We start from the raw sequence: 13,352 nt of genomic DNA, 5'->3' as shown, positions 1-13,352 counted from the left end.
TTCAAGAAAGCTTTGATTTTAACTCTTTTCTGAGAGACTTGGTCTTCTCAGTCTGCTGTTAATAAATGTAAACACACCTGCACACACACATATATTATATATGTAAGTGTATCTATAAAAGCACTCTTTCTTAATAGTTTGAGCAGATTAATCACTGGACTATGCTAAAATGAAGTTTTGCTGCCCCCACCCCCTTCTTTTCACAACCAAGAAAACTTGTAATTCTGGTTTAAGACTTTTTCTTGAAGATCTTTTGAAAGCTTTATCTTCCAACTGCTAGCTCCCCTAAATGAACATAAGAACATACCTGTGAGATCATAATAGTGAGGCAAAAGCAGTTTGAAGGAGTCAACTAGTGCTCATTACTTGGGTCCACCATCCTGATATAATTTTTCTTGTAACCAGTAAATCTGGTAGAACTTTTGCCTGCAGTTGACTATGCAAAGAAAGTAATTGACCAAAGTGTTCATGAGTTCTTTATCTCCAGAACTTCCTTTTCTAATTCTTAACTCAATGTTGAGGTCTTGGAAACACAGTTTTATTAAATTACCAACTGTAAAGATAAATGAGCCTTGTAAACATCCCCTCTTATTATACGGAAAGATGACTGTTTTAGAAAAGTTGATGTGGGCTAATTATGTAGGATTACTGTGATCTTGATTACATATGCAGAAATCTGTCAGATTCTCAAACACGACTGCAGCTAGTGCCAACCATAAAAATAATTTGTTCAGAATTGGTGTGTATATAAATGTGCACTGGGGGCTACATGTTCAAAAACAGCTTCTAATTTCCCAGCCACAGTTGAATGTGAGCAAGACTTAACGTTGGAATTCTGTGTGGGACGTAAGACATTAAGACATCAACAGACATTTGATTTTTTTGAGGATAGGGGATATAAAGCTTTAAGTCTCATGGAAACATCCAGTTTGTAACTCTACAGAGCATATGTGTAAAGCAAATAGGCTCTTAAATGCACTTGTTTGCACTTGTAATTACATGCTTATTACTGGGAATGGTGACTACTACTGTTCCCTACCTTTTCTGTGCTGTGGCCACCTTTCTGGGTCCTTGTGTCCATCCCAGCCCTTACAGACTAAACAGTGGCTTAGGGGGCCAAAGCACGGGAGGGAGACAAATACAATACCGTGTATTCAGCCATTATAGAAGCTGGGGTGGGCTGAATTCGGATGGAAAACTTCCAGTTGAACTAATCTGAGGTATTGTATTGAACACAATGGAAATGCCTTTCAGCTCTTTGAAAATACAGTTGATATAAGATTTCCCTACTGCATAAAAAGTGTGGACAGAAATTCCACAGTAGGATGACCTAGCTAGAGACTGAGATCTATACAGAGAAGGGGCCATTTAAACAACTGGGAAAATTAGGGTATCTATCCATTGGCTGTTGTGGAAGTTTGGCTTAGGAGAAAGAAGAGTGTCTACAGGGAGAACAAGATTTATAGTGGGTGGAGAAGTGTATATATACTGGGGGGAAAGATTTGGGATGTGGCTTTGTGCAGGAAATAGCCAGACTGAGATAGGTAAGGGAATACCTGCAGAAAAGGGCGATGCCAGTGAGCATGTAAAGAACAGATTTGCTGCAGAACAGTGATGCTGTTAAAACAGCAATAGAGAGAGTTCTCGTGTATCTGCATGGAAATGGCTAAAGTGACAATGAAAGAGAAGAGACTGAATACCCACTGCAGGAGAACACCAGCACACCAGGCAGCAAGAGGTAACCGAGGGCAGTTGAGAGCAGCTGTAAAATGTTACAGCAGACCTGGCTGGAGGTATTGCATCCCCTCAAAACCAGGGCGGAATTCATACGGATACTATTGGGAGATATGGTTACAATATTTAAAACTCCAGCGCACAACAGGAAGGACAGATCCTGGGATCCTGTCATCACCTCGTGTTGGGCCTTCACAGATGAGGCTTTGGGATAAAAGCATTAAAAGGGGCTTCAAGTATGCACAGAGTATAAGGCAATTTAAAAGCTGTTAAGGTTACAACGCTGATTTCTCCTATATCCTCCAAATAAAAACATGTGTATGGAAAGGAATTCCAAAAAATGATGACACAGAATCTTGAAAGAACTTTTTGTCTGGCTGAATTTCTTTGGTAGGCATACCAGTGTGTTTACAGTATTTCTCAATACCATGTGGGTTATACCATCAAAGAAATAATACAAACTGGAAGTGTGTGTTAAACATGGGGAAAAAAGCTGATGGAAATAGCTTCACATTCCTTTTTATTTATTAATGCCACAGACGAACTGGTTTTCTCATGAGAAAGGTGCTCATGAATTTTCATTCAAAATAATAAATTGATGTCCACATTTTAAGAAATATGTTTAGGGTTCAAGGGATTAGACATGCAACTCTGCATATCTGATTCCCTGTTTACCAAGATAAAAATATACTTCTTAATGTCATTTCAGTTATTATGTAGCTAATGGTTTTAGCTTATTAACCAACAAACCTATATTAAGGAAGCTGTAGTTATCTGCCCTTTAACTAATGCTACAGCATTGTTGTAGGCAATGTTGTGGTACTTTTAACGGAGCAATATTTTTTTGCAATAAACAGATGACCCAATTTATTCTTTTTTTAGTGAGTGGTAGATTTGGCTAATCAACCAAAATTAGATCTTTTCTATAGTTCTTGCATCTGTAACACATCAGTATTTCAGAAGTTATGCTTTCCCTGATTCTGCCTGTGGCAATATGAAAAAAAGATCTGCTAAACCCAGAAAAAAATAGATTCTGAATAAAAAAAGAAATATTCAATATACCACAGAAATACTGACAGGTACATTTTAATCTTAACCTGTCACTGATCCTACAATTGCTGGATTTTCTGAAATATCTTTTTAGGGGCTTAGTAACTTACATCCTCTTCCAAATAGTAATTTGATTGTAATCAGTAGATCTGTCCATTTAGATGTGAGGCATTCTTTTAAAAACAAAGCTTTTTTTAAATTATTTTTATTTTTAAATATCAGAGTTATTTTAGAAATGTTAAAATACTGTAATCAAATTTTTGAAAATCCAAACAAACATGGATGATGCTTCACTATCTTCAGGCTTAGGCAAGTAACTGCCATAGACAGGTTGCTTAAAAATGCTCCCAGATGACTTTATTTTACAGCCGAAAACCAGGGGAAAAAAATGAGAATATTCATAGTATGTAAACTGTGGGGGGGAGAATCCCCATTACATCTTGCATCGCTTCCCAGTCTTTTTCCAATTAATCCTGTTTCTCTCACTCTTCATTTTGGGTTGAGTTCCTGTTTAGAGCTTTAGAATCTTAGAATCATTTTGGTAGAAAGAGACCTTTAAGATCATAAAGTCCAACCGTTAACCTAGCACTGCCAAGTTACCACTAAACCATGTCCCTCAGCACATCTACATGTCTTCTAAATTCCTAGAGGGCTGGTGACTCAAACACTTCCCTGAGCAGCTGTTCCAATGCCTGACAACGTTTCAGTGAGAATTTTTTTCCTAATATCCAATCTAAACCTCCCCTGGCACAACTCCAGGCCATTTCCTCTTCTCCTATCACTTCTTGCTACACCCTCTTTCAGGTAGTTGAAGATAGCAATAAGGTCTCCCCTCAGCCTCCTTTTCTCTAGGATAAAATACAAGTTTTAGCTGGAAATCAAAATGTTTAGCAGTTTCCTACTGCTTATTTGGGTTTTATAAAGGTCAGGAAAAAATGCTTTTGTGTGTCTTTAAAGGATTGATTCGTTCTATTACACCAATACATGGACAAAATTGGACTGTAACTAAGATGTGGTTCTACAGACCCAAAGCGGGTGTTTGGATCCAGCACATGTTCTCCCCATTGTAGTAAAATCCCAGTTCACTTCTTGGTGCAGTTTCTACAGGTATCTCATCCCATTCTGGCAGCAGGTCATGAACACTGGATGTAGGCTTTGATTCCCATCATCTTCATATCTTGATTTAGATTTTGCTCTGGTACAGACTGGCCATGTCCAACTGAATCTGTACAGCTTTACATGAGATGAAATCTAGTCTTTTATATCATAAAACATATGTTTTAATAATGTCTGTCAGTTTTGTGACTTGGGATAATATTTGCATAAGACAGAAGGGAAAAAAAGGAGCAGTAGGTGCTGGAGATACAGAACGATTATACAGTTTTCTGAGAGAGGGAAAAAGATTCAGTATTACTGTAAATATACCATTCAAAATGGAGTTTAGTTTTATTTTAGTTTCAAAATGACATCTGAGTCAAATACCTGCTGAAGCAGGAGAAAAGTCCTGAACCCCAAATGAAACTATTATATTTCAACAATAGTAACTTGCCCTTTTATGCTTGCTCTTCTTTATAATACCATCATTGCTTACCTTTTCATGGCAGCAGGCAATTTTAAGTGCACCTCATAAATTATTGAGTAAAAGTATACTAAGTACAGTGGATTAAACTAGATAGTTACTTCAGAAGCAGGAATCAACACTTGTGCATTATACAGGACTTCCTTTGTTGTCAGCTCATTGAAAATAATACCGCAGAAGGCAAATGCTTTCTTCTCTCTTGCTTGCTTTCTTGCAGAAAGACAGTTCTACTTGTCACAACTTTATCTGTAAGCTTTCAAAATTACCATGTATATAGTACTCTAGCTAATAACAACTGAAACTGTGATAGTATTAATGACATTAAAACCACGTTTGGTTTATGGTTTCTGTGTTGAAATACTCCTAATTTTTTTTAAGATGTTGCTAATAAAGTTATTAGTAATTGGATAAATTAGCTTTAGTGGAACATGCACTGTTGTTTGATCCATATGGGGGTTTTTTGATACTATTGACAAGGCTTTTGTTAGTTCCAATTTTGCAAATTTGAAGACCCCTTTTCAAGGGGTATCTTTTTGACGAATATGCAGTTTTTCAGCATGTACCTTCTGTCTTGTATCACAGTGTTTTAGAAGAATCTATGCTTTACTTATTCACTAGGCTTTCAATAGAGAATCACATTAATCCTTTTAAGCTCCTTATTCTAATGATTTATTTTGTTGAAAACCGTAGTGATCCTCCTTTGAATTTTAATGATTGCTGGCTATTCAAGGATTCATTGTTTTGACTTCCTGTCCTTACCTTTGTTTCTTACATGTCTGTAGGGAACACCTGTCTAATACTGTATCTGGCCTTAGTTCTCACTGGCTTACCATATTCACTCAAGCCTATCTTAAGGCGTTAAGTTGAAATGCTAGCTACTCATCCATGAAAATAAATGTAGGATATTTACAGAGATAGGCAGATAGACAGCAGAGGGATGGCTGAATGGATTGAGTCATTTTTTGATGAAAATAATATTTTTATATGAATTGTATCAAGATGATTGTTGCAAACTTTGCTCAATATAAAGTCAGCACTTTAAAAACCATTAAACAACAACATCTATGGGGGATTTCCATTTCAAAATTTTTGAAGCAAATGCAGTATGCCAACAGTTGTCAGGATTTGGCATCAGCCGCTGAATTTAGGTCATGGCACTGGCTTAAATTGGATTTCAGTTTTCATTTTCATCCACTCTGTATAAATACAGAATGTCTCTTTAGAAATATAACTAGGAACATCATGAGTTTTCAAGAATATATTATTCTAATACAAGATTTTAACAACTACACAGTATTTATGCATAATACATTTTGTTCCTTATCTACAGCCTTTTGGACTTTGATTCAGAATACCAGGAGCTCTGGGATTGGCTGATTGACATGGAATCCATCGTGATGGACAGCCATGACCTGATGATGTCAGAGGAGCAGCAGCAGCATCTTTACAAGGTTAGCGCTACCGTTACTGCCTTTACCTAGCTATAGAAGATCTGATTAGCTTGACAAGTCTTTCTCTCACAGGATATCGCTGCGTTCATTGTATGTATCATGGTGTCTATTAGAATTCCCTTCCCTGTCCCCAACCTCATTTCCATCCCCTGTGCGCTGACAGGCTGCACCGACATCATAATTGCAAGAAAGTTCCCTTTATCACATTCTATTTGGTGTAATTCTATAGAAGGACAAAGATTTGTCTTCAAGATGAATAGAAATAAATGAAACTGCATTAATAAATAGACTGAAACAAAATGAAGGAAAAAATGAAATGGTAGCATTTAACAAAATGTGTTTTGATTGGAGCTTTCAGCTGGATTTTTATCCACCTTTCAGACCTCTTCTGGGAAGAAAGAAATTTGCCTTGATTTTGGTTTGATGCTGCCAGGATACAGGACTCTTCCAATTTAATTTTTATTAGTTATACATAAAGCAGACATTGTCATGCTAAGTCATCACACTTGCTTGTGATTTCATCAAAATGATTCTGAACTTGCATATTGATTAGGGGGTCTTCATCTAACATATGTATATGTGTGTATATATATATGCACACACGTGTGGTTTCTCTTATTTGTCATAGCAGTTTTAGCCCAGAAGCTTTATAACTTCTTTTAGATAGAGAGTACTTTTAAGAAGTTCCCCAAAACATGTGATTTGATCCTAATATTGATTCAGGCTTCACTGTGTGTCTGAGAAGCTCTAGTCTATGGGGCTGAGGGACGGTGGGGGAAAGCAAGGAGGGGCTTTCAACAGAAATATCAGACTGCAGTAAATCTTCCTCATTTAGGCAATTTTTATTGGAGTAATTCTGACAGTTGTCATCCTTGAATTGCTTTGAGCATATGGCATATTTCAAAGAGCAGATTGTGAATCATAAAAAATAAAATTAATAACTAACCACAGAATCAGCAACAGTATAATGACAAGAAACAACTACCCTCTAGCTTTTTTTTTTATTTCTTATCAAATAAATGGGACATTCAAGGTCAAATAGAAGTTGTTTTCTTTGTTCTACGATTGCATGATTTGATAATTTCTTAAATATAATTTATTTTTCCTTGCTTTGACATCCCAATTTCTTCTTGCATTTTATTCTTTCTACTTTTAGTCCTTTTATTTTAAACACCCAATATGAAAGGCTTGTCACTTGAGTTAAAATATGTTTATAAATGGAAATATGGTTTAGGTCCTAACTATTTTAGGCTGCAACTGATTTTAATTCAGTGGCCTTCATTTCTTGCTTTGACAATCGTTTCTTATTTTTGCTAATGTCTCTTTCCTACCTTTCTAAACATTTAATCAGACTTAATCATACATTAGCAGTCCCGGCCCTGGCTAGGCTCAAAAATAAACAACTTAAGAAATGGGTAAAAAGTTTCTTGCGGATCTAAATTAAGATGTTTTGGTAGTGCCTGTCCATATAATATCAGCTTGTACTATGCTTCATCTAACCACTAGTTTTAGTCCTACACTAAAAAAATCAGTAAACAAATTTTAAGGAAACAATCCATCTATCAATATGAAAAGGAACAAAGCTTAAGCAGCCAGTCCGAGTATTTTAGGTACTATTTAGGATACTTCCTTTTTCAATATCCAAATTTAAACATCAAGAATAACTAGAGATGGTAAGGCTGGTACAATAATGTATGGTGAGAAGAATAAAAGAGGGCAATAATTTAAGAATTAGTTTACGGTACAGTATGGTGGCAAAATGAGGAATATTGTATATTTAAAATGGGAAGTAATAGTCTTAATATTATGAAATTCTCTACTATGATAGGCATGGTACCTTTGAAAGCAGAAAGTTTGCGCCAGAGAGAGTAGCTGAGTCTGTGCAGCACAGACAAACCAGCTCTGCTTCCAAAGCATGGGCAGCTTTATTTTGCTCTGCAGTTTCCACAGTGAGGTCATTAATAGAGCCCCCATCTCCAAAGTACCTGTACGGTCACTGCAAAATCACTTGAAGAAGGGTAGAAACAGCCTGCCTGCCCTCCTGCAGTGAATATTCCCTGCATATACCTGTCTAGTCAAAGCAGCAAGGAAATTGTTAAGGACTGAAGGAAAGACTTAACTAGAAATGTGGAGTTTGGTTAAGAGATGACTAAAGAGTGTCCATAAAGCAGGAGGAGTACTTGCAGGTGATGTAAAAAGCTTGAGTGCCTACCATTAAGATCTATTAGCCTTTAAAAAAAAAACAACAATCCCCTTCCGAAGAAGTGATGAAAGCCCCGTAATTTCAGACATTTAAAAGTAGACAAAAGAAAACATTAGCAAATGTAATTGAGGGAACAATTCTGTGCTAGCAAAGGAGAGATCAGATAAATCACTAGGTCTTTATCATCCTTAATTTCAGAGATTCGCGTAACAATGAATCATGCCCTCAAAACAGTGTTAATAGTTCTATAAAACTAGCCTAGTAAACCTCTCTTCTAATCAATCGTGACACCCTTTTTATTTGGAGGCTTTTATACAGAGTCGTGGATGGTCTAGTGCTCACAGCTAAGGGGCAGGAGCACTGCCTACACTTCACACTGAACACAGCCATTCTGGTCTGCAGGGAGAGAAATCTGCAAAGAGAAATTCAGGCATCTATTATTATCAGAATTCCTCAATGATGGGGGGTGTTATGAAAACACAGGTCTTGCTTTATCAGTTACAGCTTCAAATGTGAACCTGCTAATTGCACTCTCTGCATTTTGGTGGATTCTCCTAAACCCACGGATCCCTCTTCTCAGTTATTGAGCTGACAAGTAATTGTAGCTCTGAGCCAGCTCAGCAAGCCGCCTCTGCCAGGGAACCTGCTGTGGTATCACTATTACCAACAGTAATCATTGCCCCTAAGGAGTCTATGAATGGGAAGGAGCAATGATAAAACAGGTAAATCGGAAGGGAAAAGCATACATTAAAGCAGCGTAACGTAATATATAAATGCTAAAATTGCATATGGGGAAATAAAATGTATTTGCATGGTTAGACTATTTTCCCAGTACTCTATTTTCAGATTTAATATAGATTTAAGTCAACTCTCAGCTTAATTTTGTTTTGTAATATTCGAGGAGCTTCATAGTTTTTTATTAGGATCCTTATTATCTCTCTTTAACTAGATTTTACTTTGCCATTAATATAATAGGAGAAGCACAGCTCTTTTTTTTTTTTTCTCTGAATATGTATGTATGACTTCCTCCAGATTTCCTAGATTTTAGTGCAAAGATTTACAAAAAGAGAAAACTATTCTTCCACACTATGCTCCCCCAGAGCCCTAAATGATTTCAGATCTAGATTCTTAAACTAGCTAATGATTTTGAAAATCAACTAGTGTTTGGTAAAATGGCAGTCACGGAATGAATTGCTGACAGTTTATTTGTCCTCTAATGCTTATCTATTAACAAAGAAAAAATTAAAAGGGGCATTTCCATGTTTTTGGACTCTTGCTTCTTTGTACTGCTGTAATAGCTCAGTTTAATGCCAAATGTATCATGCTTATTTCATTTTAATCTACTGCATGTGAGCCTGATCTCATAAGCTCTAAGTACACAGAACTTGCACTGACTTCAGCTGTATTCATATGCCGTTACCAGAGGATCAAACCCAAAGAATTTAAACTCTGCTAATTAGCCCTTTAGTGGGAACTTGAATAATTCTGTACCTTGAATGTCCAAAAATGAAGCAAATCAGTATTTACAGGAACCGTGGAGATTAGAAATGAGTATACTAGGCAGAAAAGTTAATGATACTCCTTTCCATTTTCCTCAGAAGATTAATTGCAAAACTTAATTGTGTTAGATTAAAACCCCATTTAAATAAGTACAGTATGATTGTTAAAATTGTTAGTTATGTTCAGAATAAAATTAACTAAACATTTTTAAATATCGAACAAAAGAAATGATATTTTTCTGTCTGATTACAAGTAACGTATGGTGGTTTTAATGCAAACTGCATAAGCTGCAAATCCTGCAGTGGTAAATGTTCAGCAAGGATGGTCGTGAGAGACGGAAAAAGACCAGTGTAGTAGTGCAAGGATTTTGAAAACATTTAGTTGACACGGCTTTTGAACAGGTTAAGTGCTAAACTATTTCATCAGAGGGAAGCGGTTCACTGTATTAAATAACATGAAAATGCACATCAAAAGCTAAGGATACCTTTCAAAAAAAGTTGAGGGGGAAAAAGTCTCCCAGCAGTTTTTGTTTCCCTACTGGAAGCTCTTCCTCCTCGGAAGGTGCAGTTCCCTTTCTCCTCTGGGTGTGCTGCTGCTCCATTGTGCCTTTCGCTCTGGCTCAGTGTGCTGTGGCCCTGAGTGGATCAAACAAACCGTGGTGAAAGTTTCCCTCATTTGCATCACTTCTAGACAGCCCTGTCGTACTCTTTGCTGACAGGAAATCACTGTCTTTGTCACCTTTTTTCAGTGATCTCCTTTTGGCAGAGATTGGCCATGTGACCAGGATTAATCACAACAACAGTTCTGGCTCAGAACTCAATGACATGTTTTCCTCAGCACTTCAATAATGGTGTAGAGGAGTCAGTAGGAAATGACTACATTAATTTCAGAGTGAAAAGATAATTAACACTTAAGGACTAGTGCTATAACCTATGGAGCTATTATTCAAATTAAAACTAATTTATTGCAAACTTGTGAAAAAAAAAAAAAATCCTGTCCTTTAATACAACTGTTAATCTTACAACAGTCCCCAAGTTTAAAAGAAGGCAAACTATATTTAAAGCAGTAATATAAATATATAAAAACTTAAACATTTGAAACTGGAGGCTGAAGTATGTAAAGTGCTTACTTAGATGATATGAATAGGATACTGGCAAACAAAAGCAGCAGTGTGCTCCTAGAATGCTGTGCTTCAAGGAGTTTCCTTGGCAACAGAAATGCAGTTCCAAAAGTAGACAGAACTTTCCTCAGAAAACATACTATTAATAACAACCTTCCGGAACAACTTGGAACAATTTGACTACTTGGCAATAATAATGCCAAGTGTTCTGCAAATTAATCTAACACATAACAGTTATATGTTTCTCTTGCCCATAATTCTCCTGAGCTGGGGGACCGAGTTCTCTGCTCTTAGAGGATACAAATGTGCAAAGCGGTTCCAAATGCTGCGCAAAGAGAGAGGGCTCAAATAGCAGCAGCCTATAAGGATCAATTAATGTGCTTCATATCATTTTAACTTGTAAAACAGATTAGTTTAATTGGATTACTTTCTTCCATTTAAAATGAGTCCTGCGTACCTACTGAAGCCACATTGTAGTTCAGTCTTTATTTCAAGCAGATTTTCCGTATAAAGAAAACTTATTAAAAGATTAACAGCCTGTAGAGTGATATATTTGGACAATATGCTTAGGGGATTGGTTATAAACTGGAAAACGTGAACGTTTTTGCTTCTACACTGTGTATTCTGCACAGTTCGGGGATGCCTTCTGTCTGTCGGGTAATCTGTCAGTGCCTTTAGCAGTGCCTGCTAAAACAGTCAGTGTTGGAAGATGATGATGGTTACTTCAGAGGAAGCTCTCAGCACACTGCAGGACTGAGCCCCTTGTAGGTAGTAACTACAAATCTGCTACGCGTGCAGTATTTTTAGATATGTCATCATTTGTGTATGAGCCAAGAGAATAAACTAATTTCAGATTTGCCTTGCCAATAGGAATCATTAGAATTCCACTAAAGGCCATAAGTTTACCAGACAGGAAAGGTAGGCTGTGCTACTACCTCGACTTTTCCTGCATTCTTGAATCTAAAGGTTAAAAGTAATCAATATCTCATTGTGCAGCCTGGTAATAACTAATAACCATGATGTTAAAATCTAAATGATTGCAGATAGCACTTAGGTGTGTTGACCCATTTGGGAGGGCTTTTTAATTGCAATTAGAATAGTCATTATAGTTTGCTAATAAACTTTTAGGCTACCTTGCAAAAATCACCACCTTTTTGAAATATGACTTTAATGCTATTAGCAAATTATGTTCCAAAGTGAAAGCTTTTATTTTATATGAAAAAAGCACATGTAACACTTTTTTAAAAAAAGAGAAAGATTACTCTGCTAAATACATCAATGGAGATATTCATTGCCAATTGTAAATTACAGCACTTACTTATTTCTGCGTACATGGATTGATACATGCCTCAATGGAAGCTGTTCTTTGCCTTTGACATTGTAGTAGGTTTTTAACCATCATATATAGTAAAATTGACTGAGCTAAGTTTTGCAGAAAGCTCTGACCAATTATGGTTCTTCATGAAGTTCAGTAATTTCCATGTGCTAGGCTGGGGTGTTTTTTTTACCCCAGCAGACTAAGAACCTCTATGACTTTCCACACTAGGTAGGAAAATCAACTGGTTTGTGTGAGAGGTCTCAAAAATACCTGATACCCCAAGCAGCGGTAAAAAATCTGACTGCTATTGGAACATCAACTAAATGAGTTCAGGACCTGACACAGCAAAGTTTCCTAGTCTCTTATTGCAGGGGTGATGAAATTGGTTAACTTTTTCTACTTGACAAGTATTTTCACTTCAGTTACGCTGGAGAACAGAGTGAAAACTCCTTTGTGACACATCCTATAACAGCCAGCTCATTTTTCAGTGGCCCATATGTTTAACTTTGTAATATGATTTAATTTCTTGCTACTTCTGGCAAATTTTATATTTTAAAAAGCAGAAAAGAAAATGATTGTTGGCAAAAAGTCTTACTTAAAGTAGATAAATGTTAAGTTGTAATGTCTTATATAATTACAACAGGGAAACAGTGATTACCATGTCTATGGAATTACAAAGTAGGTCTAGAGAATGGATAAAGAAAGAATATGAAAAATATTTTTATATTTTCTTGGTTGCTTCCATAATATATTTCAAATGTAAACATGCATTTTTAAAGGCAGTGCTGTAATTTCTGTGGAGCAGACTCCCTGTATTTCCGCAAGAAGTGGCTTCATGCGTTGCACAAGAGTAAGTGGGTTTCTCCCATTTCTTCCCAGCATGACATTGAAGATGAACTTCACATTGTAGCAAAGCAGTATTTACTGAGCTTGTAGCAAAAGCCAGCACAGCTTTTGGGAGATTAAAGCAGTGTGTCTAGAATGAAAGAGGCATTCGACTTCAAACAAAAGTAAATGTGTACCACATAGCTGTCATCACCATTCCTTACTACAGCTGCAAAACGTGGACAATTTACAGTCATCACGTCAAGCATCTTAGTCAACTCCACATGCTCTGTCTTTGTGCCCTTGCTGGTGTAAAATGGTAGGATAAGGTCCCAAGCAATGGAGTGGCACACTCAGCTCTAGTGGTTTGAATGAACACATCCCGCAGTAAATTACCATTTTCTGTTCATCAAGCATTTTTAGTTTTTAAAAAATGGAAATCGCACCTTAATTCACTCTAAAGGATGACGAAAATTACAACCTTCATTGCTTTCTATATTCTAGGACTGCCTAGTCTCCAAACAAGGTAAAAAGGGATCAAAATTAGTTACAGATATACTAAATTATTCACA

The 13,352-nt window shown here is 36.6% G+C and overlaps 1 protein-coding gene across 6 annotated transcripts in view; it reads left to right on the top strand.

Moving 5' to 3' along the window:
• AKAP6 (A-kinase anchoring protein 6) overlaps positions 1 to 13,352 on the top strand; it is a 279,987-nt gene that overhangs the window by 190,334 nt on the left and 76,301 nt on the right. For all 6 annotated transcript variants that reach the window (XM_014941817.1, XM_014941815.1, XM_014941816.1 and 3 more), the window contains exon 9: positions 5,694 to 5,814. In XM_014941817.1, coding sequence (XP_014797303.1) covers positions 5,694 to 5,814 — 121 coding nt within the window. The remainder of the gene's footprint in view (positions 1 to 5,693; positions 5,815 to 13,352) is intronic.

Source organism: Calidris pugnax, unplaced genomic scaffold (assembly GCF_001431845.1).
Source record: "Calidris pugnax isolate Ruff unplaced genomic scaffold, ASM143184v1 scaffold56, whole genome shotgun sequence".
NCBI lineage: Eukaryota > Metazoa > Chordata > Aves > Charadriiformes > Scolopacidae > Calidris > Calidris pugnax.
Note: the sequence above shows the minus strand (reverse complement) of the source record. Positions and strands in the feature narration are given on the sequence as shown.